This window comes from Aphanomyces astaci (genome assembly GCF_000520075.1).
Source record: "Aphanomyces astaci strain APO3 unplaced genomic scaffold supercont1.1, whole genome shotgun sequence".
Classification (NCBI taxonomy): domain Eukaryota; phylum Oomycota; class Saprolegniomycetes; order Saprolegniales; family Verrucalvaceae; genus Aphanomyces; species Aphanomyces astaci.
The window spans coordinates 1,332,970-1,356,476 of NW_009798264.1; the positions used below are offsets into that span (position 1 = coordinate 1,332,970).

Below are 23,507 nucleotides of genomic sequence, written 5' to 3' on the forward strand. Positions count from 1 at the left end.
TTCAAAGTATTTATACTCATGTTTACATTGTGATACGTGAAACCCTGTGAAAGTTTATGTATTTCCTGCACCGCCTTTCGAAGAAGATAGATACGTCGTTAAAGATGATGGTTAAAGTGCCGCTGGTGATGCTGAGTGGACTGGCGGCGTTCACCGAAGCGTGGCCACGAGCGATCAATCTGTATTCTAGCCAAGATCAGCTGGACACTCGAACCTTTGACCCGGACGACGTCCCTCCTCACGTCCCTCAGTTTGACGAGATCGTCAAGGCTGCGTATGCCGTGCTCACCGCCAACTTTGACGACCAGATGAATGCTACAGCTCCAGGACCGCAGGAAGACATTGGATTTCAGCACATTGTAACGTTACGTCAAACTGCTATATGCTCGTCCTCATTCGCAACGTGTGTAGAACTCTCGCGACGCATTGCTGTCGGCGCAAGCGTTGGCCCATCGAGACTTTAGCCAAGCCACCGCGCAATTCAAGTACGATCATGTGCCGCATTTGTTTCGAGCGGCTCACGTCTTCCACTGTACATGCAGGTCTTTGTTGCGCCATCAGTGGTCCAACGGGTTCATGCCGGACCTCATCTACGGGCCGTCCGTGGGTGCGTCGTTGAAGTGGCTGCCCACAAACAAAACGTTCTATCCAGGGCCAGCGTTTTGGGGGTCATCCACGGCACCGGTATGCCTGAATCGGCATCTTCCCCTCTGACCCCTTCCCAGTCGGACGCCAGGACCAATTCGAGCACGTCGGGCATCCTCGCGCCGCCCTTGCATGCCGAAACGGCGATGCGCATCTTTTATTTGGCACCGCTGGACACGTCCATGAGCACGCCAGTGTACACGCATGAAGCCATGGGTTTCTTATGCGACGTGTTTCCATCTCTATACAAATTCCATGCGTATTTGTTGGCATCGCGACAGCGCACCAACACATCGTTGCTCTCGCTACGGGTACGTTTACCTTTCAAGGAGTACAGAACTACCATGCAGAATATATATACATATATATGCAATTATTCATAGATGGTCCAATTTGTATTCTAGCATCCATGGGAAAGCATGGCGGCTATCAATCCCGGCTGGAAGTCCGCGCTGGCGTCCGTCAAAGCTGCCGCCGACTTTGCCCAAGTCTGACGATGCTGATATATATCATTTTTCTTGAACGACAAAGGGCGTAGGTGATTAGTCGTCTACAGGTGCCGACGGTCACCGCCCAGGCGTTTGTGGCCCAAGCGGCCGTGTTCTATCCAGCCTCGTCCCATGACGAGATTATCCAAGACATTTACTACCCCATGCTGTACCTAGCCAGCTGCGTTGGCAACAACTCGACCATCACGTCCAAGTACAGCTTGGATCGTTCACAAAGCTATGGTTTAGATTGGACATGTAGATGTGCGACGACGTTTGACGTGGTGGACATTGAATTCAACACAATCTTCTTGCGGTCGGCCGAGGCGCTGGCCGAAATGGCCACGTTGCTGTACCAGCCTGTGACAAAGCTCGGGTTTTCGTGTCCCGTCCCGAACAAGGTGGAAGTGCAGAACCTGGCGGCGGTGGTCACGACCCTCTCTGCGACGTTGCAAAGCGAGCTGTGGGATCCCGTGGATTTGGTACGCTGTTGTGCTTTTTGGTTGTGTCTATAGATAGATAGATCCCTGTTTTCCATTCGACTTGTAGATTTTCAAGAGTAATAGCCACAAGTACATCACGGGCATGCTTCCGTTATATGCGACAAAGTTGGACGGTACAGTGTCTCTCTAGTCGACAAGGGTCATGATGGTTGTGATGGGTAGAATCCATTCAAATGGGGCTCATCTCGCACATTTTACCGACGCCCAACACGTTTCACTACCTCTGCGACGTGTTCCCTGTGTCGATTTATCCGTGTGAAGAGTCCACCATGGCTTCCGGTACTCAGTCCTCACACATTCTCGTTGCACTGTATCACATACTCTCTCCTTGCACTGTATCACATACTGGCAGGTCTCGCGACAGCCGCTGGACCAACCCCCCGCATTGGGTTGTTGATTCAAAACTACCTGTTATATCGTGGACTTATCAAGGTAGTTTGCCAACTGATTCGTGCCACTTCGTAGACTTGAGATGTTGCACGGATGTTGTTATGTATTTCTGCGATAGAACGCGATGCACGGTATCGCACGGTACTTGATGCATCGCACGTTTGCGTTGACGATCCCCACAGTAGCCTCCAAGTATCATTTTGTGACTGTATTCGACACATCGTCCGGCCAGCCGCCGTCGTCCGCGCACTGGACGTCGTCGTCGTCCTTGTCGGCAGCGATCGTGTTGAACATGGGGCTTCCCGACGTGACGATGCCGCCGTCACCCGACACGCCGCCCATCGACCGCGATGCGATTTTGATTGTCATGTGCATCGAGTTGGTGGTGGCCATGGCTGTGGCCGTGAGTTGTGTCGTGTTTTCCGTCTACTTTGTCGTCAAGCGGCCGCGAGAGGAGCTCGCAATGACGGCGCCACGGGGTTCAGAACGAGGGGGCGCTGCGGCGGCGGCGAGTCCGGAGCCAACGTCCGGGCCGTCCGGACTTCCCGGGTCGCCGGACAAGCGATACTTGGAGGAGTCTCTGCTCTCTGACGATGATGACCACGACGTACGTACATATCATTCGTCCCATGTTTTATATTTTTATATCTGTGTACCTTCAAAGAGTTTTTAAAATCGTGTGATGTATTTTTTAATAAAATTTCAACGATATAATTATTTTTATGCAATGAGAATGGCAATATAAATGAATTTTATTCAGAGTGATGGAAAGATAGATGCTCATGGAATGTTGGTTTCTCATAGGAATATGGATCGTTTCTGTCGTCACCAGTGCTCAAACCCGCCGTGGGGATGTGGTCGTCGATGAAAGGGTTTGTGTCGAGCATCAGTCCATGGGGCTAGCGACTAGCAAATAGCTTACGAAATATCAATATTGATGTTTTGAATATTAAAAAAAAATATCATCTATTGATTGTTTATCCGTGGTAAATATGACCTTGACGTTTTCGCACAGCGTCCTTTCGAGCTTTCCACCCGCTAAACTTGGAAATGGTCAACTTGCCGTCCAAGAGGCTGTCCAAGTCTGGATTTCGCGCTGCTCCAGATCATCCACACTCAGGAACCATATATATATATATATATATATATAAATCGAAGAACAACCATGCGTATACTATATATATATGTATATATACTGTATATACTTCGTGTATTTGTACAGTATATATATCAAACACGAACATACCTTCGTATCGCTCGAGGTCTTGTCGATGGATCCAGTCAAACAATGGCACGACGTACAAGCAGTTATCTGCAAACGCATTGAGCATGGCCACAAGCTGCTTGGAGTGGCGGATGGCGCTTTGGTGCGTGGGGAAACAGTGGTACACGTGCACGTGCAAGTCGCGGCTGTCGTCGTCCACGTGATGCTTGAGGCCGATGCACGCGAACCGCTGGCCCATCACGTCGGGGTCGCCCTCTTGCCGGATGCCGGCCACAATCGTGCTGCTGTCTGGGAGCGCGTCGTCCGCCAATCGATGGGCCGACGGTAGTTTTGAGTTGGGGGACGAGGACGTGGTAAGCACGACGCTATGCCGCTTCTGTCGGAGTCTGGACTCCTTTGGCCCAGTATTCAATGCACAAGAGGTAAGGGCATTCAAGTGTTGGCGGGGGGGTATAGAGTGCATCGACGACGACTGGGCGAGGGGGGGGCCAGGGGGTCCCTCCTCAGACACGGTAGACGGTTTATCGGATCGATCCATGTTGCGCAATGCCAAGCTCACGTCGCCGTCCTTGTACACGACAAAGTTGCTGTGGTCTTCGATCGCGTTCACAGGCGTCGGCTCGAGTTTGCACACGTCGTGGAACATGCGAAGGGCGGCGTCTAGGTCCCGGAACTTGCCGCACACTCGGAAGGTCACGGGCGCCGCCGACTCGACCGGCCGACCGAACCCCACGACGGCGTACGGCTGGTACACGCCGTGGAGGGGGGACCAAAGGAACTGCCTCGTAGGGTGGCTGCCGCCACTGATCGGCGTCTTGGACCGCGTCGTTTCAGGAGTCGATGGAACGATCGACTGCTGCTGCTGCTTGGGGTTGAAGTGCGTGATGCCCATGGAGGCGGGTGGTAGACGGGGAGCAGGGGCGGACACGACGAGTGGAGGGGTGGCGGCGTCAGCGACCAACGACGCCAACAACGCTGGCATCGACGCCGATGATGACAACGGCACAGCAGCCGGTGTTGCAGTGGTGCTAACGGTACTACCAGTATTGGTCGGGTCCAAGATGAGAATGTCCGCCGAAGGCGAGGGTTTGGGTTGTCTGGACGAGTGATGGCTGGGATGGGATAGCTGGCCTTGCGACGACGAATACGTCAGCCGGGGCCTCGACACTAGCTGTAGCTCCCCCGAATCAACCACTTTCCGTGCGTGAATGTCGGTCGTTTGTTTAACGGGCGGCAAGTGTCCATGCTTTTGGAGTTGTTTCTGGGAAGAGTCCTCGACGCCCCGATGCTCCTACACTTGGCTGGTGAGTCAGCCCCAACAGTCAGGGGGGTGTAAGCCCTACCACCGTTGGTTTTGAACTCAAGAGCATAGAATCTGCGATAAAGTTGGACCGGTATTTTTCCCACACGATCGTCTTGAGCACGCGGGCATCGAGGGTTTCTGCGTCGGCATTGTAGCTCCACCGCTGGAGCCCGTCCCGCGCTTCCGGCGTCAGAAGGTGGAAAATATCAAAGCGCGACAGCACGAGCACCTGCACACACTGGTTCGTGAGCCAATGCTTCTTTCGATCGATGGATATGACCTTGACAGGCGACGTCGCGACGACGGACACCGGTCGAATGAACACGTCGTTGAACTTTCCCGCGGTGGCTCTAACATTGAACGATGCATGAGGTGGCGGCGTCACGCATGCGACAGGGTGAGATAGATTGAAGAGCACTACGATGCCAATCAATCACGTACTCGGCGCATCCAATGACACTGTTGGGGCCGAACCGCCCAAGCCCGACTGTAAGTGCCTACATATATAGGGGGTGCAAGTTTAACGCAATTTTGATCTTGACAGACTCTAGTACCTCGTTGGTAAAGGGATCGGTGGTCTCATACTGGGCCACGCACTCCCCCCGCACGACCACAAACATCTCCGACGCCCGCGATCCCTTGCGAAAGTTGAGACCCGTTGATGGTGTCGATTATCAAAAAGAAACCTTTTTATATTTTTAAAATAATTAAAAAATATGTATCTAGATGTCAAAACGGCCAAAATATTCAATATTTTGGCAATTCTAAGAAATCGGCAAAAAATTAAAAAGTTCTCCGTCTGGATCCAAAATTTGGAGAATACAGCCAAATATCGCGTTTGCCGCCAAAACAAGCGAGGTTGAGCAACAGACCTCTTTTTATGAAAGTTGGCAATAACTGAGAATGGTAAATTTAGTACAATCAGCTTGATCCAGACAGTCCAAAATAGGTGACAACCAAATTCTTCTTGAACAAAATTCTCGTGATATTAATAGGGCAAAGATTGGAGTGTGATCCAGACCCAGGTTAAACATATTTTGGAAATTTTGAAATATTAAAATGGATATAAACTAAAATGGATATAAACTAAAAGGTAAAATTCTGCTTTTACCTGTTCGCACACTGTGCCACGGAATGGCACGTACTTTTCGACCATCACCGAGCACATCGCTTCCAGCGTATGGAGGTCCCACTCGTCGCCCGTAAAGTACGGATTTTGCTGCAGCATGCGCACGTACTCGGTGTGGTACTGATTCTGGTATTTTTGGATCAAGGGGATGTACTCGTCGCGGCTTAGCGTCAAAAATTCAGTGTATTCTGTCGCGACCTACGAGTACAATTGTGATTGTTGTTGACAGTTGGTTGGAGTGGGGGCGTACCACCGTGGCTCGACGGGTGCCATCCTCTTCCGAGAGCGCCAGCTCACCAAACGTTTCGCCTTCTTTGAGCATCGACACGACCGATTGCACGGCCGCGTCGTACCTAGTTCACTAGATGAATATATATATATATATATTACTTCAAGTATGAAATTTCTACATATTTCGAATTCTGCGCATTTCGTTTACAAATATCGCCGCGATATTTAATTGGTGTTTCCCATTCCGCAGGAAGCACGACGTAAAACAATGTAGCCAATCAGCGAAGAGTAATGACCAATGAGACCTATTCGTGACCGGTTTGGTTGGCGTGATTCGATTGGACGGCGGAGTCCGGAAATTTTATACCAAATCAACAATATATACCGACAATTATATATATATATATCACTATCTGATGCCAATCGCATCCATATATATACATATATATATATATATCGTTTAATAGGCAGCGTGTACCGGTTCGTGGTGTTGATCAAGACTTCGACGCTGCCGCAAAAGATAATGTAAAAGTGGTACCCCGGGTGGCCTTCCTCAAACACAACGGTATTGGTCCACGCGCAAATGAGCCGCAGGGCTTTGCACAGTTGCTTTCGGACTTCAAACGAAAACCGAGCGAAGAACTTGACTCCTACGACAACACACAAGCAGCAGCAGCATCGTCAATCATGCACCACTCTGCCGAGTACAAGCAGAAAGTATCGAGGTTATTTTACCTTTGAGGTACTCGACGGCAAATTTCAAATCGCGCTCCGTGCGTTCGTGGGCTGGCTGGAGGAAAATCGCGCGGACAATGTCTTTGTTGGACCGAAACCGCTTGGTTACGTCGAGGCCGGCCACCTAATCCAGAGGTAAATAAATACTAACTCGCCAAGAACCCCAACATCAGCAAGTTGTTGAGACAGATTGACGAGGAAGTCTATACCTTGGGCATGTCAAGTCGCATTTCCGACGTCCGATCCCGCATCACGCGCGAGTACGACAGTTTGTCCATAAAGGCCAACTCGGTCGTGTTGGAAATCGTCATGATTGAAGCTGATGAACAAACATATCAGTGTCAAACGAAGAAAAGGATGCATGCGATACCTTCGCGGGGAAGGGTTTCGTTCAGAGCTCCAGTGAGCGCGCGGTCGCCAAAGCAGTCGCCCGGACGGAGTTCGCACACGGCGCTCTCGACGCTGTCGCCGTTTTGGTTGAGAATCGACTTGCGGACTTGGACTGCTCATAAGCGACGATAAGGTAAAGAAAAATTGCGATGGAAGCAACAGCTACAAGGCAGTTCGTTTATGGCCAAATGGACATACCAGTGCCGGAAAAGATGACGTAAAACTTGTCGCCCATGTCGCCCTATAGCATATACACTAAGTAGTCCCGTCAACGGCACTTTGCTCTTGAATCAGCTACAGTTTGGTGGGTACTGTTGCTATTATATGTATGTATACCTGCCGAAACACATACGTATTGGCCGTGTCAACGATTTGCAACTGGAGCGACTTGTAAAACTCCGATTCCTGTGTAAATATATCATCACTTAATCAAGGAGGTCTGGAGGTGTTGTGTTGTGTCTTCAAGGTTGATCTACCTTTTCTACATCCCATACACACACGAATGGATGGTCGTTAGAATGTGTCATGTTGTCCTCGTAAACTTGGGTGTGTATGTACGTACGAAGGTCGAGGTGGGTGCAATACTTGCCAATCTTGGACGTGTTAAAAAACAGTTTGATCTAACGACGTAGTTGCCATCTTGAGATGTTTTCATGGTTTTGACTAAGTACATTCGGTGCACGTAACCAAAACAGTGCTCACTCACCATGTGGACATCTTCGACGTTGCGCATCTCGACAGGCTTGAGCAACAAGTGGCGGCAGTGGAGGACGTTGGCGCCGTTGTCCGCCACCATCCGCTCGAACGCGGTGCCCGTGGTCGACGTCATTTCATATTGCGTGGCCAGCGACGCCTTGCGGGGGTCCTCTCGCGGGCGGTGGTGGGTCGGCATACCGTCGTAAGCAGTATTACGATTCTATTTATATACATACATCCACCACACACACTTGCAAACCTTGCATTAATTACTGTAACATGTTGTACGCTTCGACTGGTCCAAAGAGTAGCGATGAATGTATATTTATTGTTGTTACACGTTCAATATCCTTGCGTCCACTCGACAGCATACTGCAACGGCGCGTGGCCTATAAAATGCCACAGGTTCTGCATAAACACATCCGCGACCGCGTCGGCTTGGTGCGGCGGCGCCACGCGCGGGGTGAGGGTCACTTGGGGGTGGTCCCACAACGGGCTCGTCGGCGGCACTGGCTCGGGGACGTCCAACACTGCGCTGGAGAGCCACTTGTGCTCCATGGCCGCGACGACGGTGGCTTCGTCCACCACATGCCAAGGACTCAAGTCGATCAAACATGGGGACTTGTGTGCACACAGGTGCAGCACAGATCCGGCGAGGAGGCGGTGGGTGTGGGGGGTGCAGGGAAGGGCGTTGACGATGTAGTCTGCGTTCGCTAGCACGTGGTCGAGTCTGTCGGTCACGTCGAACCCCCCCGCCCCGTCCGCTTTCATCCACGAGGCCCGAGCTGTCCGTCGCTTTAGCGCCATCACTCGGAACCCCGCCGCGGCTACCAGTTTGGCCACGTGCGCGCCAATGTCCCCGTAGCCAAGGATGGCCACGGACACGTCCTTCGCACTTCGGTACGTCAACTCGTGCGGGTCGAACGCTCGAGTGGCCTGCAGTTGAGTGGCTTTGTGAAATGAGCGTTCGATCGCAATGATCCGCCTGGACAGTTCGTTCAAAATGAGTGGCTGGGAAGCAAAGAGCAAAAAGTCATACCCGAGGACATACTGGGCAACGTGAGGGCCGTGGATGCCTCCAGCTCGTGTACATGCAAAGTCGCGTTTGGGTTGGACAACCAAGTCGATGTCGACGGTGGCAGAGGTGAGCTGCAGCCACTTGAGGTGTCTCGTATGAGGCAAGGCGAGGACGCAGGCAGCGGCATCCCCCAATATGATCTCGGCGGCTTCAACAAGGGCAGAGGATGAAGAGTCGACGGATAGTCCCGCCGCATCGACAGCGACAAAGGAAATGCGGGATGCCACGAGCGGAAACGCCGACAGCTTCTTCGTGAGTGCGTTCACAAGATGGGGAATGGAGGACAACACAGGAATGTGCACCGACTTGTCTACAGAGTGCAATGTCGACGGTGTCAGGGGTGGCGGAGAAGGAAGCACGAGTTCGTCCGTGGCAGCGTACGTCGGCGATGGTTTTGCGGCCTGGGCACTGCACATCGATGAATGCCACGTTGTCGTATGTTTGGGTTGGTCGTATGGTTGTAGCTACCTGTACAGTCGCTGCAAGCGATACCCGCCAACCCCGAGGATGCCTCGTATTTCTATTTGACTCAACCCCATCGCCATGAGATTGCGGATCATGGCGTTGGCCTTGTCGTAGTCGAGTTCGCCAAACTTGGACTTGAGCGACGCATATTCCAATTGGATCTCATGCACGCGTTCAAGACCTAGCCGTTGGGTCACGCGCGCCACGGCCCTGGACGTCTTCATCTCGCTCGTCAGCGACGAATGCTGCTTCGGACCACCTCGTTTATCTGCCGTCGACTGGCCCTTCTTCTCGGCCCTAGGGCATCCCTCCTTTCCAGGCACTTTCAAGTCCATGTACTCGATCTCGTCATATGCTGCATCCAAGTTTACATCCTCCGAAGAATCATCCGTCGCCGCCGCCGTTGTGGTCAACTTGTGATTTGGATCTAATGGCAACAGTCCTTGGTCATCGTCCATGGCGTCGTACTCCGGGGCAGCGACGGTACAGTACACCGGCTCATTTTATCCGGACATTGCCAGGTGCCAGTACTACATTAACATAAATACTTCCGTTCATACATATTAATACTAGTATTCACTAGTTTGAAGTACATACTATTAATAGTAATAGTATTTGAAAGAATCTCTGTCAAATAATATACTAGTAATACTACTAGTAGGACAGTAGTATCGATTTCGTGCATGTCATTTGCAGTTGATCCAAGATGTCGACGGCTGCCATCATGCGTATTCCAGTGATCTCAAACATCGCGCTGTTATCGGAAAAAGTTCGTGCAGCGCTGGCGGCATTGCCGTCATCGGCGATTGAAAACCTCCGCATTGAAATCGTGCCTGTGAGCACTTCAGCGTTGACCGGACCTGACGCGGTCGACGTCGCCACTTTGGAGCTGCTTCGCGACGCCCAAGTCATCTTGGGCGACCCAAAGCATGTCCTTCCTGCCCTGCCGTATGCTTTAAACGTGAAGTGGGTGCAGTCAACGTTCGCGGGTGTGGAAGCCGTTTTGACACAGCCGCGTCGCGACTTCACCCTCACACGCGCTGGCGGCATCATGGGGCTGCACATGGCACAATACGTCCTGGGGTAGTGTCATCAAGCGAACCTACATAAAGCTAATCTCTTGTGCTGGCAGATGGGTGATTTCAAAGGAGCGCAAGTTCCACTTGGCGCCGCTCCACCAAGCCAACCACGAGTTTCGTTCCCACGACATGCGCTATCGCCATTACCACGACGTCACCGTGGGCATCCTTGGCCTGGGGGACATCGGGTCGTCCATTGCGTCGCTCGTGTCCACGGCGGGGTTTCGTGTCATCGGACTCAAACGATCGTCCTCCCAACCAGCGACGACTGTGCCCACCACCACAGACTTGCACGAGCTGCTGGCCCAGGTCGACTACGTTGTGAACGTTCTCCCAAGCACCATCGACACCCGCGACCTCCTCTCTCGCGACACCTTTCAAGCCTGCCACATCAAGAAGCCGTGCTTCATCAACGTCGGTCGCGGCGATGTTGTGGACGAAGCGTCGTTGGTGACTGCGTTAGACCAAGGTTGGCTATCCAGCGCCGTCTTGGACGTGTTTGCAATCGAGCCCTTGCCTCACGAAAGTGCATTGTGGTCGCATAAACACGTGACGATTACGCCCCACGTGGCGGCGCTGAGCATGCCGGAGGATGTCGCGGGAGTGTTTGCTCGAAACCTGTCACATTTTCACGCCTCGACACCCCTAGAGTATGTATTTCAGTGGTCCCGGGGGTATTAATACTAACTAGTCCCGAATATTTTTCGACATGTCAACGTCAAACTGCCCTTGGAATACTAACTACAGTACTACATATGTGAAGTACGTCGCATTCAGGAGTAGGCGCTAGATGATAGAGACGTTCGTTTCGTGTTAAGTGATAGTAACGTTATGTTCTAACTCGATCAAGCGCATTATTGTTACTGCATGCTTCCGAGACATTTGGACCCGAAAGTTTTGAGCAGTTTGCGGCCGTACGGGATGTAGCTGGCGTTGTACCTATGGCAAAAGAGACGCAGTTATTGGGGTGTACTTGAAGGGGCTACGCGACGACATACCACACGGCAGCACCGAACTGCACCATGGCCAGAAAGAGAATCAACAGGCCCAATTGCGGGTTCTACAACATCCAGTTTCAGGGACATGGAGGCGGTCGTGGCGGGTACCGTGACGGCGATCACCAGCACAAACACGATCGAGCAAAGGTAGATGGCAGTGGCGGCGCGGCGCACGGGGTTGGCCATGGATTTGACTTGCTCGGCAGGGCCAGCCAAGAACCCCGAGCTAAGAATGCCACGTGGTTGTGAGGTGGTTCGAATCTTGAACAGATTTGACAACGAGGTACCCGCAGAGCGACACAAGACTGCCGATGGAATACAAGATGCCAAACTTGGCTCCATTGCGAGATCCTCCCAGCAACACGAACGTCGACTACAAGGGCGCGACGTCACGGATGTGGCGTGGAAAGGGAAGTGACATGGCACTGTACCATCAAGTTGATGAGGTAGCCTGCGCAAAAGCAAATGGCAAACCCATACAACCGCTGCACCTTTGTGAGAGATTTGCAGCCAAAGCTCATGTCTGACATCGTGTCTTCTTTCGGCGCGGCCGTGCCTTTGGGCATCTTGATTGATACCGCAGCCACCGCAGCTTCCACGGACGACGTCACCGATGTCGAGGTCGATGACGGAGCGCCAAATAGGATGCGTACGCGATCCATGCCTGTCGGTTATTGAAAAGGATTGTGTGGGTCTCTCTCTAGCTGCTGACAAGGACCCTACGTCGTCTAAATATAGCCCTTCCAAGACGTTTCAACCCGACAATGGCTGTCAAGAACACAATAATGCGGGTCGTGGGGTCGGGGACCGAAATAATAAAATGTATGCTGATTGAGAATGTGTAACAACATGGAGCCAAATATACATTTATACAGACAAAATTAAAAATGAAGAATAATATTTCTCCGCCGTTTTGTTTTAACCATATCATATTTCCCATGGCAATCGTTGGGATTGGTGTCGATGTGGTGCGCAGTGGCCGCTTGCGCAGGACTTTTGACAAGCATGGCGAGCGCTTCCTCCGACGATATCTCCATCCACAAGAGATCGAGCAGTTTCGCTCCATCAAGGATAGCCTCGCCCAAACCCAGTTCCTCGCCAACAGGTAAACAGCCAACGTCGGATTGTCCCCACTGACGTTCCTTGAAGGTGGGCTGTGAAAGAAGCCACGTACAAAGCCTTCAAAGCATGGCGGATTCCTTTCCCAGACATTCTGCTGGACAAGCAACGTTCAGTGCAGCCATTACGTCCGCACATGGGTCACCTTCTGCCCCTGCACCTCGCGACCGTCCGCACCCCTGTCCTTGTGTTTGATGGTTCTGCCCATCACTTGGCCGCAGCGCTCCAGGTCACGGTAAGGAACATACATGCGCATGTCTTATTACTTCTCTATGTTTATGTACGCGTCTTCTAGGCCACGCACGTGTCGTTGAGTCATGACGGTGACTACACCATCGCCCACGTCGTGCTCGAATCTTCGCCTTGATCTAAAACGACATCTTGCGCGCTTTGCTGGCGTCGTCTCCATAATGCAGCACGATCGTCTTAACCACGTCTTGTAGCGCTTCCAGGTGCACGACATCACCTTCGTGTCGGTGGGAAAGCTCTTGGAGCGCCGTCCATTGCGCCGTAGCGTTAGCGCGGCTCAGCTTGGTGAAGGCCACCGATGCTTCCTCCAATGAGCTGTCGGGGTAGACGTGGGTCTTGAACCATACGCACACATTGCGTTCGTCGGGGTCGACAAGCGCGCGTTCGAAGCGGGCCAAGTCGTGGGCCACCGTGCCTTGGTACTCGATGTAGCGGCCAACTTGCTTGACAAACCCGAGCCGCGCAGGGGTGAGGCTTTGGTTGTCAAGCGCCAAGCAGTCGACGAGCAAGAACATGGTGGCTTGCCATCGCTTGGCGTGAGTCTCCATGTACTCGACAAAGCACACGGATGCATCGGTGGAAGGGTTGGGCTGCGGGGATGTCCAGTTGGCAATGGAATCGAGCAGCGCGGCTTGTTCGCACGCCAACGCTTGCTGCAGCACTGGATTCGACACTTCTTGGTCGACGTGATAGTGGAACACTTGCCACAGCGCCAAGAGCAGCGGCAGCCCCGTGCTCAGCACAGGGTCGACTTGCGTCGCAAACAACGCTTCGGTCCAATGGACATTCCCCACAGACGAATTAGATACATCCATCCCGTGCTCGACCAACTTGTTGACAAACGCTTGACAAGTCGCCTTGTCCTTCTTCATCAGCTGGTACGCGACCAAGTTGATCAGGATCGACAGCAGCAGCAACTTGTTCTGCAACTCCAAGTTGGTCCGGTCGTTCGTTTCCGAGCCCACGACCACGCGCATGGTTGCCAAGAACATAAACATACGCTCCAGTTGAATGTACCCCTTGTCCCCGAGCAGCTGCGCGTGCATGGACGTGGGCTGCGTCGCGATGGACTTGAGCTTGGAGATGACAATCGTCTGGGGGATGTCGCCTCGGACTGATAGGAACGCCAGGTTCACACTCACGGGTTTAGCCAGCCCAGGCACGTTGATTTCCACGTAAAACATGCTCGGCTGCCGCTTTTTCTCGAGCTCTTGGACTTCGGACTGGATGATGTCAAGATACACAGCGTGCGCCTTCAAGTACACCTTCGCCGTCTCCACATTGATGCTTCCTCGAGCCAGCATGTACGCTGCATATACCCAACCGTGTTAGACAACATATCGTTGACCCAATGCAAAAGGCTGTGTATATACGTACCACATAGCTCGGTGACCAATTCGTTGGGGGCGCCGGCGGCCACGGCAATGTTGCGGGCATGTAACGCCATGTGGCCTTGGTTGATCCCGGTGATGGCCAGCGCACGGATGGCGGCAAAGTTCTGCGCGAGTCCGACGCTGACGAGGATACCGCTGAGCTGCTGGGCGGTGGGGCGGCCGAGGATGGCGTGCGTGGCGGCATATCCGGGATGGGTTTGCAGGGCCCCGCCCTTGGAACCGACCGACAGCGGCAGTTCCAGAATGCCGTGAAGGTGGTCGTTTTCAATGCGGTACTGGGACAGACTGGTGTAACGACCACTTCGACTGGCAAAGCAATGGGCCGACGCTTCGATGGCACGCCAATCTTGGCCCGTGGCCACGGCGGCAGCGTCAATGCCGTTCAAAATACCCTTGTTGTTCGTCACGGCGCGATACGGGTCGCGAATGGCAAAGTCATTGGCCTACGTACGTACCGCCATGACGCCTTCCCGAAGAAACCATTGCACTGGTTTGGAAGTGCAAACAACTTGGAACGAGCTACGTACCTCCAAGATGCGTTGGGCCACAACGCTGCCTTCCGTTCCTTTCCAGCCCATGGCAGCGACGGGGATCGAGAACGAAGCGCGGGCGCGACGGGCCGTGCAGAGGTTGGTCAGAATCCGCAGGCCTGCTCGGCTGTCCGTGAGCGCCGCCACCTGGGCGGACAACCCCTCGGCGATGGTGTTGACGATGTTGGCGCCCATGGCTTCGCAAACGTCCACGTCAATGTGCACAACGATAAACGGGGACGAGCCAGACGGGATAACGCGGAGCTCATCGGATGCAGCCGCGTACCAGTCGTTGTTGTCCAAAGACGACGAGTCTGTCACGAGGCGGGGGTAGATGTGGACGACGCCACCGCCGCGCCGCGCCATGTTGCCGCACAAGTGCGTGTTGGCGTACTCGATCAACGCTTCTCGGTGCGCGACGATGGCTTGAATGGCCGCGGGAATGTCTTTGGTGTCCAGCAGTTGAATCTGCGACGTCATGACGTTCCCGGAAGTGGCTGTGTGGAAGCCGCCATGGGTAGCGACGAGCTTCGCGGCGCTCGAGGCGGCGGCAACCACGGACGGCTCCTCGACCGCCATGGGTACGGAGTATGAAGTGCCGTCGATGACGAAGTTGAGACCAAGTCTACAGGAAGAGTTGGTTGCTGCACGACATCAGTACGAAGACGTACCCCAACGGAATGCCGAGCACGCCAATGCAGTTCTCGATCATGAGATTGGCCGTACGAGAAGGCAAGTGGCCGATCTCGTCCGCGCTCAAGCTCAAGCTCGGTATTTGGCCAAGACTCGACTTGCGAGGCGCTCGCAGAGGCGACACTTGTTGTCCGTCGCCGGCATCGCTCGATCGACGTGGCACAGCCGAAGGATACATGAGCGAGAGGACATCCATGCGCTCTCGGAGAGTCTTGTTGTAGAAACCAGACCAAATGGACGGTGTTTTCTCTTCCGGTTGGACATCTTTGGGTAGCAGCTGCGACGGCTTCAGAGCACCGTACGACTTGGCGAAAATGGTATCGCCCTGTGCGACGACTGCCGCGGCTTGGCGCAGTTGACGTACCAAAGCATCCACGTCCGACAAGGCGGCGGCAGTGGCGTCTATGGATACTTGTGGTGTAGTTGTATGTAGCGAACTCAACGCATCAGCCAACGCTTGGCGCGCGACGGCGACGAAATGCTCGGGGGTGCCCATCGCGGTGACACACAGTACGGTCACGAAGTGGTGGAGCCCGATTTGAATCCGCCAATAGACGTGTGGCATAACCGGATGTTGACCCCACGTATCCGGGAATACGCCACTAGGATATCCGGATAATAATAAAAACGAGTTTGCCTTTGAAATTAGGTCATATTAATCCTAAATAGGATTACCACAACATCTGAATCAGGCGACGAGGTTCGTACTGTAGAAGTGATATCTACACCTTCAATAACTTAAAACTGCGAAACTGGTGGGGTCACAGATGCCGCAGATCTGCGAGACGATGTAAGATGCAAGGAAGGTTACGGAAGAATGTACCGGAATTGAGATGCGCCAACGTGTAATAATGCCACAAGACGCTAGAGGCTGTCAGGTCAGATACCGCCAGCAACACGTAGAACTGGCCATCCGACCACGAAATGACCTGCCAGTGCGCCTCGAGTAGCAAGAACGTCATGGGGGTCACTATTGTCTGGACAGAGTGTGAGAGCGACAGTCACGGTGGGGATTACGCACCGCAAACACGAAGTAAATGTGGGAGGTTACGTAAATGTCCATGAAGGACGAAGACGCCAGCCATTCCATAACAGATATGCGAAAGAAGCGAAGGCGGGGAGTTTCCGTGAGGAAAGGCCACAGCACCAGTCCCTACAGAGTCATGACATCAGGGCAACGCTGAGAGATGGATGTTATGTACATGTGACACGCCGACATGAAGCAGGCTGGATCGGGCAGCTATATCCCATACAGATGGATAGCTCGAGGTGTCGACGAAGCCAAAATGGAGCAATACGATGTAGATGCCCATGAACAGTCCGAGGACTATCGGCGCTAAGAAGTAGTGGAAGTGCGGCGCATGGATCACAGACGTGTGTGTCATTCCTCGCTTCCTCGGACTTGGTGTTCTTGGCGGTATCAATGTTGTCCCAGCGCTTTCATTTGACGACGACTCTGCTGCACTGCTCGCTGCTTCTTCTGCTTGTTGCTTGGCGCGATTGTTCAGCGGTGTCGTGTACGCTTGAAAGCTGCCAAATCTCTCGTCATGACCTATGATTATGACATCAAAATGATATTACCCCGCAAGGACAAGTGCTGTAGCCGTGGCTGTGACTCCTGCTGCAAGCGGCCAGCGCCGTCGCACGGCGTCCGCAGTTGCCTGCATTTGGAAACGCAATGTGTCCATCCGGAATTCAAAATGTTATCCGGACATTATTAGACAATATACAGTAATACAACTGAAGTACGTATATTGTCCATTTAACGTTACCCAACATTTGGACTTTTGTGCTGATTCGCCAAATCTATCGATTGATTCTTTGTACTACCTTTTGTATGTACTGTAAAGATAGCCCAATATCACACTAGTTTCATTAACACACTAACGTTAACGTTAATTCGATGATTAATTGGTCGAAGAGTGGATTTGATTGGTCACTTGATTAGTGTTCTGGGTTTTGATTGGCCAATCGATTGTCTGCCCCAATCGACTTGACAATACAAAGCGCCCTGGAAACCCCGAACATCGGCCACAGTACAGCGTTTACGTATGCTGTACCGGTAGTTGGTGTCACGGGAATTTGAAATGCGAATTTCTCACTTTACTGTTATCGGTTGAGCTTAAGGCACCGATTTACACTCGTTCGTGTACTTGCCGCGGGTATCACTTGTGATGGTGTTTGTGTTTCCTCCGAGTCCAAAACAAAGTTATTTCGTCAGCATTGCCGAGTAACCGGACTTGATATACTTCAAGAATATATGACTATAGTTAAATCAAGTGATATGTGAAGTAGAAAAACCATACTACAGTAGTAATATTAATAGTACCGGTATGGTTGTTCCACTTTACAGATCACTTGATTTAACTAAGTGAATATTTACTACTAGTATATGTTTACTGTACTCTCTGTAGTCAGCAAGCTGTTATTTCCGCGAACCGTCGTGACCATGAAGATCTATGTCCTGACATGCTGTGCGGTGCTACACTTGGCGACTGGCACAGAGCTAGTCCCTTCGCATGATGGCCTTCGTTTTGTGAAGCCTACGACCTGCGATGAGAGGGAATGTCCCCACGGCGGCTGTGTCTTCCGCGACTGCAACGAGCCGGTCTCGTGCAAGGGGGGGCTTTGCGACTTCATGTACGACGTAAACACATCCTTGTTCGTGAAGTAACTATCCATATTCATGTTGTGACTTGTAGCAATTGCAAGAGCCCTGATTGCGGCGGTACGCACACGATCTCATCCATGATGTCAAGCTAATCGTGACGACGGTTGTAGGCGGCGTGTGCACCATCGTAGAAGCCGAAGACGGGTCGTGCCCTGGTGGGCTGTGCAACTTTGTCAAGCCCAAGCGTTCCTTGAAAGAAGATTACTGCACGGGTGGTCTTTGTTTGGTGGACAGCAAGGGCCAAGTGTCGTCACCAGGCTCGCTAAGTGAGTAATATAATATACCACCAGAATCAAAGGCTTGTTTCAAAATACCTCGTGTACAGTAGATGTCATCCCGCAAGAGACTGCGAGACCCACGCCCACGGAAGCTCCCGTGATTGCACCGACGCCAGACCAGCAATCCCCTGTGGCGTCCCAAGCCACAACCGACGCCGCCTAAGTGTCAATACCTAAGGCCCCTGCATAGCTCCTAAGTACTTCTAGTACGAAGTATATAGACATACGTGTTTAGAAAGGGCTCTTTTCGTGTACAGCAGCGATGCAGTCTCATACGTCCTACCAAACTACTTGTAGCCGGGAGAGCTTCTCGTTAGTACGATTGAAATAGTAATCGGAGAGCTATGGCCTTGGAACAGTCATTTCGTCTGGCCCAACTTGACGTTTACAAGCCCGTTATGATTGCCATTTGTGAGAGGTTTCTAGCTTCCTGTCTTTCACCGTACATTATGTAGTCCGTCTCAGTGTTCCTCCAAGATGGACCTATCCTTTCGTCGTCCTGTCAACAACTAGCGCTATGCAAAGGAGCATTGGTTGTGTAGCTTTATTGCTTTATCCTGCATCCCGCAACTCCCCCGCAACATTCAAGCAATCCCAAAATAATATACATTGACTCAATACGTAAAGAGGGGATGGATGGGCCACACGCGCTCCGACTCCAATTCGATGGAGATGGGGGCCTTGTAAATGTCGAGGAACTCGTCCAAACTCATGAGAGACTCGTGTTTGGCGAGGAACACGACCGTGTCGTTCGACGGCATGAGCATGAGGTCGCTGTTGCTTGGGGCCGCCAACGTCTTCTTGATGGTACTCTACATCCCCATGAGTAGTTGCATCGTGAGCCAACAAAATACACTTACGGCGGGCATGGCGCCGAATCGGCGCATCAGCGTGACCAAGTTGAACACGACGTCCTTGGCTAGCTGGAACTCGTCGGCGTCGTCCACCGGTTTGGCAATCGACAGTTTCTTAAAGTACAGACTCTTCATGAGCCGAGTCGCGTTGTCGTCGCACGTGGCAAGGACCTTGACGTCTGTGAGCACCGAAAACGACCGTAGCTCGGAGCACAGGTCGGTGAACTGGTCGGACGTGGACTCGAGGATCACGCACACGCTGCTGTCTTGGACGAGTACGAGGCCGGACGCGTCGCATTCGAGCTTCTGCAGCGTCGACACAAAGAACTCTTGGACTCGCTTGGAGCAGTCTTGGCCCACGAGGCTTTCGTGCACTCGCGCGACAACCGCCGACCGCGAGTAATACGTGGCCTTCAAGCTCGACAGTCGCGTGGTCTGCATCACATCCAAGAGCGATGGGCCGAGGATGTTCTCGTCCACATTCGGTTTGATATTATTTGCTGGACTCTCCAGTGCATTTGAAGTCGGGGCCGATTCCATGTTCGACGTGCGCCTTGTCGATGGTGGGTACTATTTTCGACGGTTTCATCGTTAAGTATCGAAACCGTCAAATTGATCATGTCAACGACGAAACCGTCGCCGCTTGATGACGCACCATGAGAAAGGGACAGACAAGATGCTACTCCACAGCATGGTGCGCAAGAGCACCCGTCGCCTCGTTCGCATCAGTACCGGCCATCGACTACGAGACTCCATTGACACCAACGACAATCCTGGGCCTAAGTTTTCGTTGATCCAGCCCGCCGACAGTCATAGGTTGACTCGCCACCTGTCCATACTTCAAGAGCGCAAGTACACCGTCACGGATGACACGATAAAAGACGAAGATGGAGCAGAGTGTGATGCTCAAGACAATTCGTCGCAACCCTTTGAAATGGCCAGCGTTGCCATGGCTTGTCGAAGGAGAAACGGTGCCCTTGCAACTAGTCTGGGGGCATCGAAGGATCAAGGTGTGCTTCCATTGATGCAGGTTCGGACAGACCTTCATGGCGCCCAGTGGAACAGAGCGCTGTATCGCAGAGCCTTGGCCAGTGTCCGTCAATTGAATGCATTGGGATCATTGAGTCTGTCGAAGCAACCAGTACCCGGCGGTGTCGACAACAACGCACCCGCCCCATCGCCAGCCGAAGTGTCGCGCCAATGGTTTCGCGACTTGCAAACAAAAGCCACAGCCCCTCCTCCCCTTCCGTAACCTATTCCCCATACACTTACCCTATTCATTTCATTCGTAGCACGCCAGGCAGCTACCGCCATTCCAAGTGGCACCATGTAACTTATGGCAGCACTATTTACTTGGAATCATGCGCCACGCGCGCTTGCTTACTTCTTGGTGGAAGCGGCAAAAGCGTTTCGAATTCCCAGCGGCGCCATGCTGCCGACCCTGGCACTCTCCTTCGCATGGTGTGCTTTCGACGCATCAAATCATCTTGAGCTCGTTCATCATGCAATACTAACGTTAGGTTGACTTTGCCGATCCGTTTCGTCGAGGGTACATATACGATGGCGATGCCATGTGGCTTCGACTCGACCAGTTCAACCCCCTCCTTCCAAAAAAGCGAGACCCCGTCGCGTTGTACCTGAACGACGTGCAGTTTTTCTTGTCGTGGAGTGTCGCGGCGGACGGGTCCAGTGGCCAAGTGTGTTTCTTCGTTCGAACTCCTTATCACTCAAGTTTCGATACACTGGTAGACTGTCTGCATCGCCAGCGCCTTGGAAGCGCTGGTGCCGAGCATCGCCCATTATGGCTACGACACGTCCATGGCGGAGTGTTTGGGGGAGAACCACGCGGTGATGCACTTGGCCAAATGGACAATTCAAGTGGTGCCGTCGGCCGCCGACAACGATCTCGACGACGAAAAAGACGAGTTGTACGTTGGCGGTAAGGAAAATAAGTCCGCCATGCAACCAACAGCTCACAACATATCGCGGGGCACAATAACTACTAGACGAGTATTGCCATGGAAGAGCGGGCAATGAACCACCCGACGTAAACCGACCAATTTGCAACTACAGTGTTGTGCATTTGCGTCAAGACGACCGCCTTCTCGTGGCAGACAAAGCCACTGGGGTTGCTTCAATGCAGGTAACAATGAAGTACGTGGTTGACCCCAACTTGAGAGGACGGCATAGCACGTTCGTAGCACGTCACCGCGACATACCAAAGCTGCGCAATGGCGACTGTGTGTGCGGGATCCCATGCCCCCCACCCATCCGACTGGCCCCCTCCATCTGGCCGGCAGCAGCGCGGAGAAAGCCACCGTCAACTTGCATCAGAGTCATAGGCGCACCACAGCCTACTTTTCGACCAAGAACGACATGGCCACAGACCAAATGGAGACCCATCTAGCCAGCCGGACCCATCTCGCCATGATTCACAACGCCCAAGAAACCCATGCAGTGGAATATTTTGCTCACAAGTACAAAACCACGGCCCTCGCGTCGCACACGTGACCCCCCCCTCTATTTGTGGGTTCAACAACGGCACAGAAAACGAACCCTCTGCTATGGACATGTAACATTAACGTTCGGAACATATATTACATTCATGCCGGTTAGACTTGTGGGTCGTCGATGCTATTCGTCATCGTCTGCCGCAACTTGGCCACCACCACCTGCAGCCACGTTATCCGCTTTCTTGTTGCGTTTTCGTTTTTTTCGGTCCTTCTGCGCTTGTGTCTTCTCCCGTGGTCGCTTTACGGAAGCCTCTTGGCCATGAACTTCGCCCTTGCGTTCAAAATACGCGACAAAGAAGCCGTTCGTGCCGTCTTCTAAACCGTTGGCCCGGACGAGGCAGTCGGCATCTTGCTCCGTCAGGCCGGGCACGACCACCCCCCGGCGAGGCCACGTCGGGAGGCACTTGACCAGCTTGAACGCCGGGTTGGCCGCCAGCGCCGCCACAACTACGTGCTCGTTCTCTGTCTCAAAGATCGAGCAGGTCGAGTACGACACGCGGCGGACTTGGGGAAACGAAAACGCTTTCACGAGCGCTTCCAGTTGGAAGTCTGCTAGCGCCTGCAGCCGCGCGGCCGTGTCGTTGGGCTCGACTTGGTGCTCCTGCTCGACGTCGTTCTCTTGCTGCATCGCACTCAGTTCCAGCAAATGGTCCAACCGGTTCGACATGCCCGATCCCGAGCACGACGGGTCCAGCAAGATGCTGCGCACATGCTGGTACCGCTCGTCGTGCACGTCTACGTCCAGAAAACTGGCCAAGCACGGCTCGACGATGCCGTCGGCACCCGCCGCCGCCATCCGCCGCTTGAGCAGGTCGAGGCGGGGGCTGGACCGGTCAAAGGCAAACACGCGGATGGGGCGGACGGACGCCGATTGTTTCCGCGCCACGAGCATGGCGGCGTGACCGGTCTTGTTGCCTGGTGCCGCGCAGGCGTCAATGACGTCGCCGAAATCGTCGGCACCGCGCTCGCCGTGCAGAACAAATGCTGGGAAGCAACTGGCCTTGTCTTGGAGGATGAGCTTCCCACTCGTGACGCTGTCGTGGGTGTGAAGCTCCGTGCCGGGGGGAAACATGAGGATGTCGCCGACGTGGGGGTCCACGGACACGGGCAAGTCGGCTGCGAAGCCGAGCGACGACCGGACGATGGCGAGATCGGACGTGTCGGAGATGTCCGTGGCCCGGAGGGTGTTGATGCGCGCATACCGTGGCAGTTTGGGGGTCATGCGGTTCTCTTCGGGAAGCAAGTCTTCGTCGGTCTTGACTTTGGCCTTGATTTTCATACGCACCACGGCCGATTTCAACGCATTCGCATGCAGCAACACAGTCTTTTTCACGAACCCGCCGCCCTGGATCTTCTTGTCCTTGCCAAACAGCAGGTCGTAGATGGCAATGTAAAACAGCGCCTGGTGAGACGGCGCGGTGACGTGTTTGGCCTTCTTCGCGTCAGCCTTGTCTGGCTTGCCCGCCTTGGTGGACTTCTTGAGATGCTTGGCGAGGTCGGGCACGGCCGCGATCAATTCGTCCAATAGCGGCTTGTACCGCAGCGTTTGGCACACCAGCGCAAAGCAGTTGCGCTTGGACTTGATCTTGTCCGCATAGGTCAACGTCTTGAGGCCACCGCTGCGTCGAAACAAGCCTTCGAGGACGCCCGCCGCTTCAGCGTACAACGCACTCATGTTGAACAATTGATCATCACATTCAACTTCGCTTCAGCCAATGATAATGTTTATCCAATGAAATCGTAGCAATCGCGATAATTCACAGCGCGCATGGATCAATCTCTTACATCGCCCGCAAATGATGTCAATCTGCCCTCACTTTGTCGTAACGTTACCTGGTTACGCTCTATTGT

At 53.1% G+C, this 23,507-nt stretch overlaps 12 protein-coding genes across 25 annotated transcripts; 5 read left to right on the forward strand and 7 right to left on the reverse strand.

The window, feature by feature from the left end:
* The first annotated feature begins 71 nt into the window (after positions 1-71).
* H257_00447 (hypothetical protein) lies at positions 72-3,013 on the forward strand. Of its 10 annotated transcripts, XM_009823151.1 has the most exons (13): positions 72-359; positions 412-485; positions 543-684; positions 726-956; positions 1,050-1,133; positions 1,184-1,347; positions 1,396-1,615; positions 1,683-1,749; positions 1,799-1,915; positions 1,989-2,068; positions 2,145-2,167; positions 2,209-2,633; positions 2,831-3,013. In XM_009823151.1, exons 1-12 carry the CDS (start codon positions 105-107, stop codon positions 2,615-2,617), a joined length of 1,866 nt encoding a protein of 621 aa, XP_009821453.1. In that variant the 5' UTR covers positions 72-104; the 3' UTR covers positions 2,618-2,633; positions 2,831-3,013. The 10 variants fall into 10 exon arrangements, with proteins under 10 accessions (XP_009821453.1, XP_009821459.1, XP_009821456.1 ...); XM_009823157.1 differs by having other exon boundaries at positions 72-485; XM_009823154.1 differs by having other exon boundaries at positions 72-485; positions 2,001-2,068; positions 2,145-2,157.
* H257_00448 (hypothetical protein) lies at positions 2,998-7,931 on the reverse strand (the record flags this gene model as incomplete). The annotated part of the gene is made up of 17 exons (XM_009823159.1): positions 2,998-3,122; positions 3,273-4,542; positions 4,595-4,783; positions 4,835-4,904; positions 4,996-5,051; positions 5,109-5,192; positions 5,666-5,881; positions 5,934-6,036; positions 6,393-6,564; positions 6,650-6,773; positions 6,859-6,968; positions 7,020-7,151; positions 7,238-7,280; positions 7,376-7,444; positions 7,516-7,520; positions 7,602-7,659; positions 7,746-7,931. The coding sequence occupies 17 exons, from the start codon at positions 7,929-7,931 to the stop codon at positions 3,004-3,006; spliced, it is 3,006 nt and encodes a 1,001-aa protein (XP_009821461.1). The 3' UTR covers positions 2,998-3,003.
* Positions 7,932-8,043: 112 nt separating this feature from the next.
* H257_00449 lies at positions 8,044-9,754 on the reverse strand. Of its 2 annotated transcripts, XM_009823160.1 has the most exons (3): positions 9,282-9,754; positions 8,775-9,221; positions 8,044-8,720 (listed from the first exon to the last, which is right to left on the reverse strand). In XM_009823160.1, exons 1-3 carry the CDS (start codon positions 9,734-9,736, stop codon positions 8,078-8,080), a joined length of 1,545 nt encoding a protein of 514 aa, XP_009821462.1. In that variant the 5' UTR covers positions 9,737-9,754; the 3' UTR covers positions 8,044-8,077. The 2 variants fall into 2 exon arrangements, with proteins under 2 accessions (XP_009821462.1, XP_009821463.1); XM_009823161.1 differs by lacking the exon at positions 9,282-9,754 and having other exon boundaries at positions 8,775-9,270.
* Positions 9,755-9,981: 227 nt separating this feature from the next.
* H257_00450 (hypothetical protein) lies at positions 9,982-11,064 on the forward strand. The gene is made up of 2 exons (XM_009823162.1): positions 9,982-10,361; positions 10,411-11,064. The coding sequence occupies exons 1-2, from the start codon at positions 9,985-9,987 to the stop codon at positions 11,036-11,038; spliced, it is 1,005 nt and encodes a 334-aa protein (XP_009821464.1). The 5' UTR covers positions 9,982-9,984; the 3' UTR covers positions 11,039-11,064.
* Positions 11,065-11,148: 84 nt separating this feature from the next.
* H257_00451 lies at positions 11,149-12,146 on the reverse strand. 2 transcript variants are annotated; one of them, XM_009823164.1, is made up of 6 exons: positions 12,079-12,118; positions 11,787-12,019; positions 11,643-11,728; positions 11,464-11,581; positions 11,356-11,417; positions 11,149-11,296 (listed from the first exon to the last, which is right to left on the reverse strand). In XM_009823164.1, the coding sequence occupies exons 2-6, from the start codon at positions 12,015-12,017 to the stop codon at positions 11,218-11,220; spliced, it is 576 nt and encodes a 191-aa protein (XP_009821466.1). In that variant the 5' UTR covers positions 12,018-12,019; positions 12,079-12,118; the 3' UTR covers positions 11,149-11,217. The 2 variants fall into 2 exon arrangements, with proteins under 2 accessions (XP_009821466.1, XP_009821465.1); XM_009823163.1 differs by having other exon boundaries at positions 11,787-12,146.
* Positions 12,147-12,293: 147 nt separating this feature from the next.
* On the forward strand, positions 12,294-12,841 carry H257_00452 (holo-[acyl-carrier-protein] synthase; the record flags this gene model as incomplete). Its single annotated transcript, XM_009823165.1, has 3 exons — positions 12,294-12,460; positions 12,505-12,709; positions 12,770-12,841. The coding sequence occupies 3 exons, from the start codon at positions 12,294-12,296 to the stop codon at positions 12,839-12,841; spliced, it is 444 nt and encodes a 147-aa protein (XP_009821467.1).
* H257_00453 lies at positions 12,707-15,878 on the reverse strand. 2 transcript variants are annotated; one of them, XM_009823166.1, is made up of 4 exons: positions 15,319-15,878; positions 14,645-15,272; positions 14,101-14,560; positions 12,707-14,032 (listed from the first exon to the last, which is right to left on the reverse strand). In XM_009823166.1, the coding sequence occupies exons 1-4, from the start codon at positions 15,834-15,836 to the stop codon at positions 12,843-12,845; spliced, it is 2,796 nt and encodes a 931-aa protein (XP_009821468.1). In that variant the 5' UTR covers positions 15,837-15,878; the 3' UTR covers positions 12,707-12,842. The 2 variants fall into 2 exon arrangements, with proteins under 2 accessions (XP_009821468.1, XP_009821469.1); XM_009823167.1 differs by having other exon boundaries at positions 14,645-15,878.
* Positions 15,879-15,972: 94 nt separating this feature from the next.
* Positions 15,973-17,007, reverse strand: H257_00454 (hypothetical protein; the record flags this gene model as incomplete). The annotated part of the gene is made up of 5 exons (XM_009823168.1): positions 15,973-16,118; positions 16,164-16,317; positions 16,362-16,493; positions 16,543-16,870; positions 16,922-17,007. The coding sequence occupies 5 exons, from the start codon at positions 17,005-17,007 to the stop codon at positions 16,102-16,104; spliced, it is 717 nt and encodes a 238-aa protein (XP_009821470.1). The 3' UTR covers positions 15,973-16,101.
* Positions 17,008-17,734: 727 nt separating this feature from the next.
* H257_00455 lies at positions 17,735-18,541 on the forward strand. 2 transcript variants are annotated; one of them, XM_009823169.1, is made up of 4 exons: positions 17,735-17,980; positions 18,043-18,068; positions 18,122-18,277; positions 18,340-18,541. In XM_009823169.1, the coding sequence occupies exons 1-4, from the start codon at positions 17,790-17,792 to the stop codon at positions 18,450-18,452; spliced, it is 486 nt and encodes a 161-aa protein (XP_009821471.1). In that variant the 5' UTR covers positions 17,735-17,789; the 3' UTR covers positions 18,453-18,541. The 2 variants fall into 2 exon arrangements, with proteins under 2 accessions (XP_009821471.1, XP_009821472.1); XM_009823170.1 differs by lacking the exon at positions 18,340-18,541 and having other exon boundaries at positions 18,122-18,329.
* Positions 18,542-18,816: 275 nt separating this feature from the next.
* On the reverse strand, positions 18,817-19,720 carry H257_00456 (hypothetical protein). Its single transcript, XM_009823171.1, has 2 exons — positions 19,150-19,720; positions 18,817-19,101 (listed from the first exon to the last, which is right to left on the reverse strand). The coding sequence occupies exons 1-2, from the start codon at positions 19,681-19,683 to the stop codon at positions 18,904-18,906; spliced, it is 732 nt and encodes a 243-aa protein (XP_009821473.1). The 5' UTR covers positions 19,684-19,720; the 3' UTR covers positions 18,817-18,903.
* A 74-nt stretch (positions 19,721-19,794) lies between these two features.
* Positions 19,795-21,739, forward strand: H257_00457 (hypothetical protein). The gene is made up of 6 exons (XM_009823172.1): positions 19,795-20,391; positions 20,436-20,604; positions 20,664-20,840; positions 20,893-21,082; positions 21,150-21,286; positions 21,334-21,739. Exons 1-6 carry the CDS (start codon positions 19,820-19,822, stop codon positions 21,652-21,654), a joined length of 1,566 nt encoding a protein of 521 aa, XP_009821474.1. The 5' UTR covers positions 19,795-19,819; the 3' UTR covers positions 21,655-21,739.
* Positions 21,714-23,331, reverse strand: H257_00458 (hypothetical protein; the record flags this gene model as incomplete). The annotated part of the gene is made up of 1 exon (XM_009823173.1): positions 21,714-23,331. The coding sequence occupies one exon, from the start codon at positions 23,329-23,331 to the stop codon at positions 21,778-21,780; it is 1,554 nt and encodes a 517-aa protein (XP_009821475.1). The 3' UTR covers positions 21,714-21,777.
* Between the last annotated feature and the right edge of the window lie 176 nt (positions 23,332-23,507).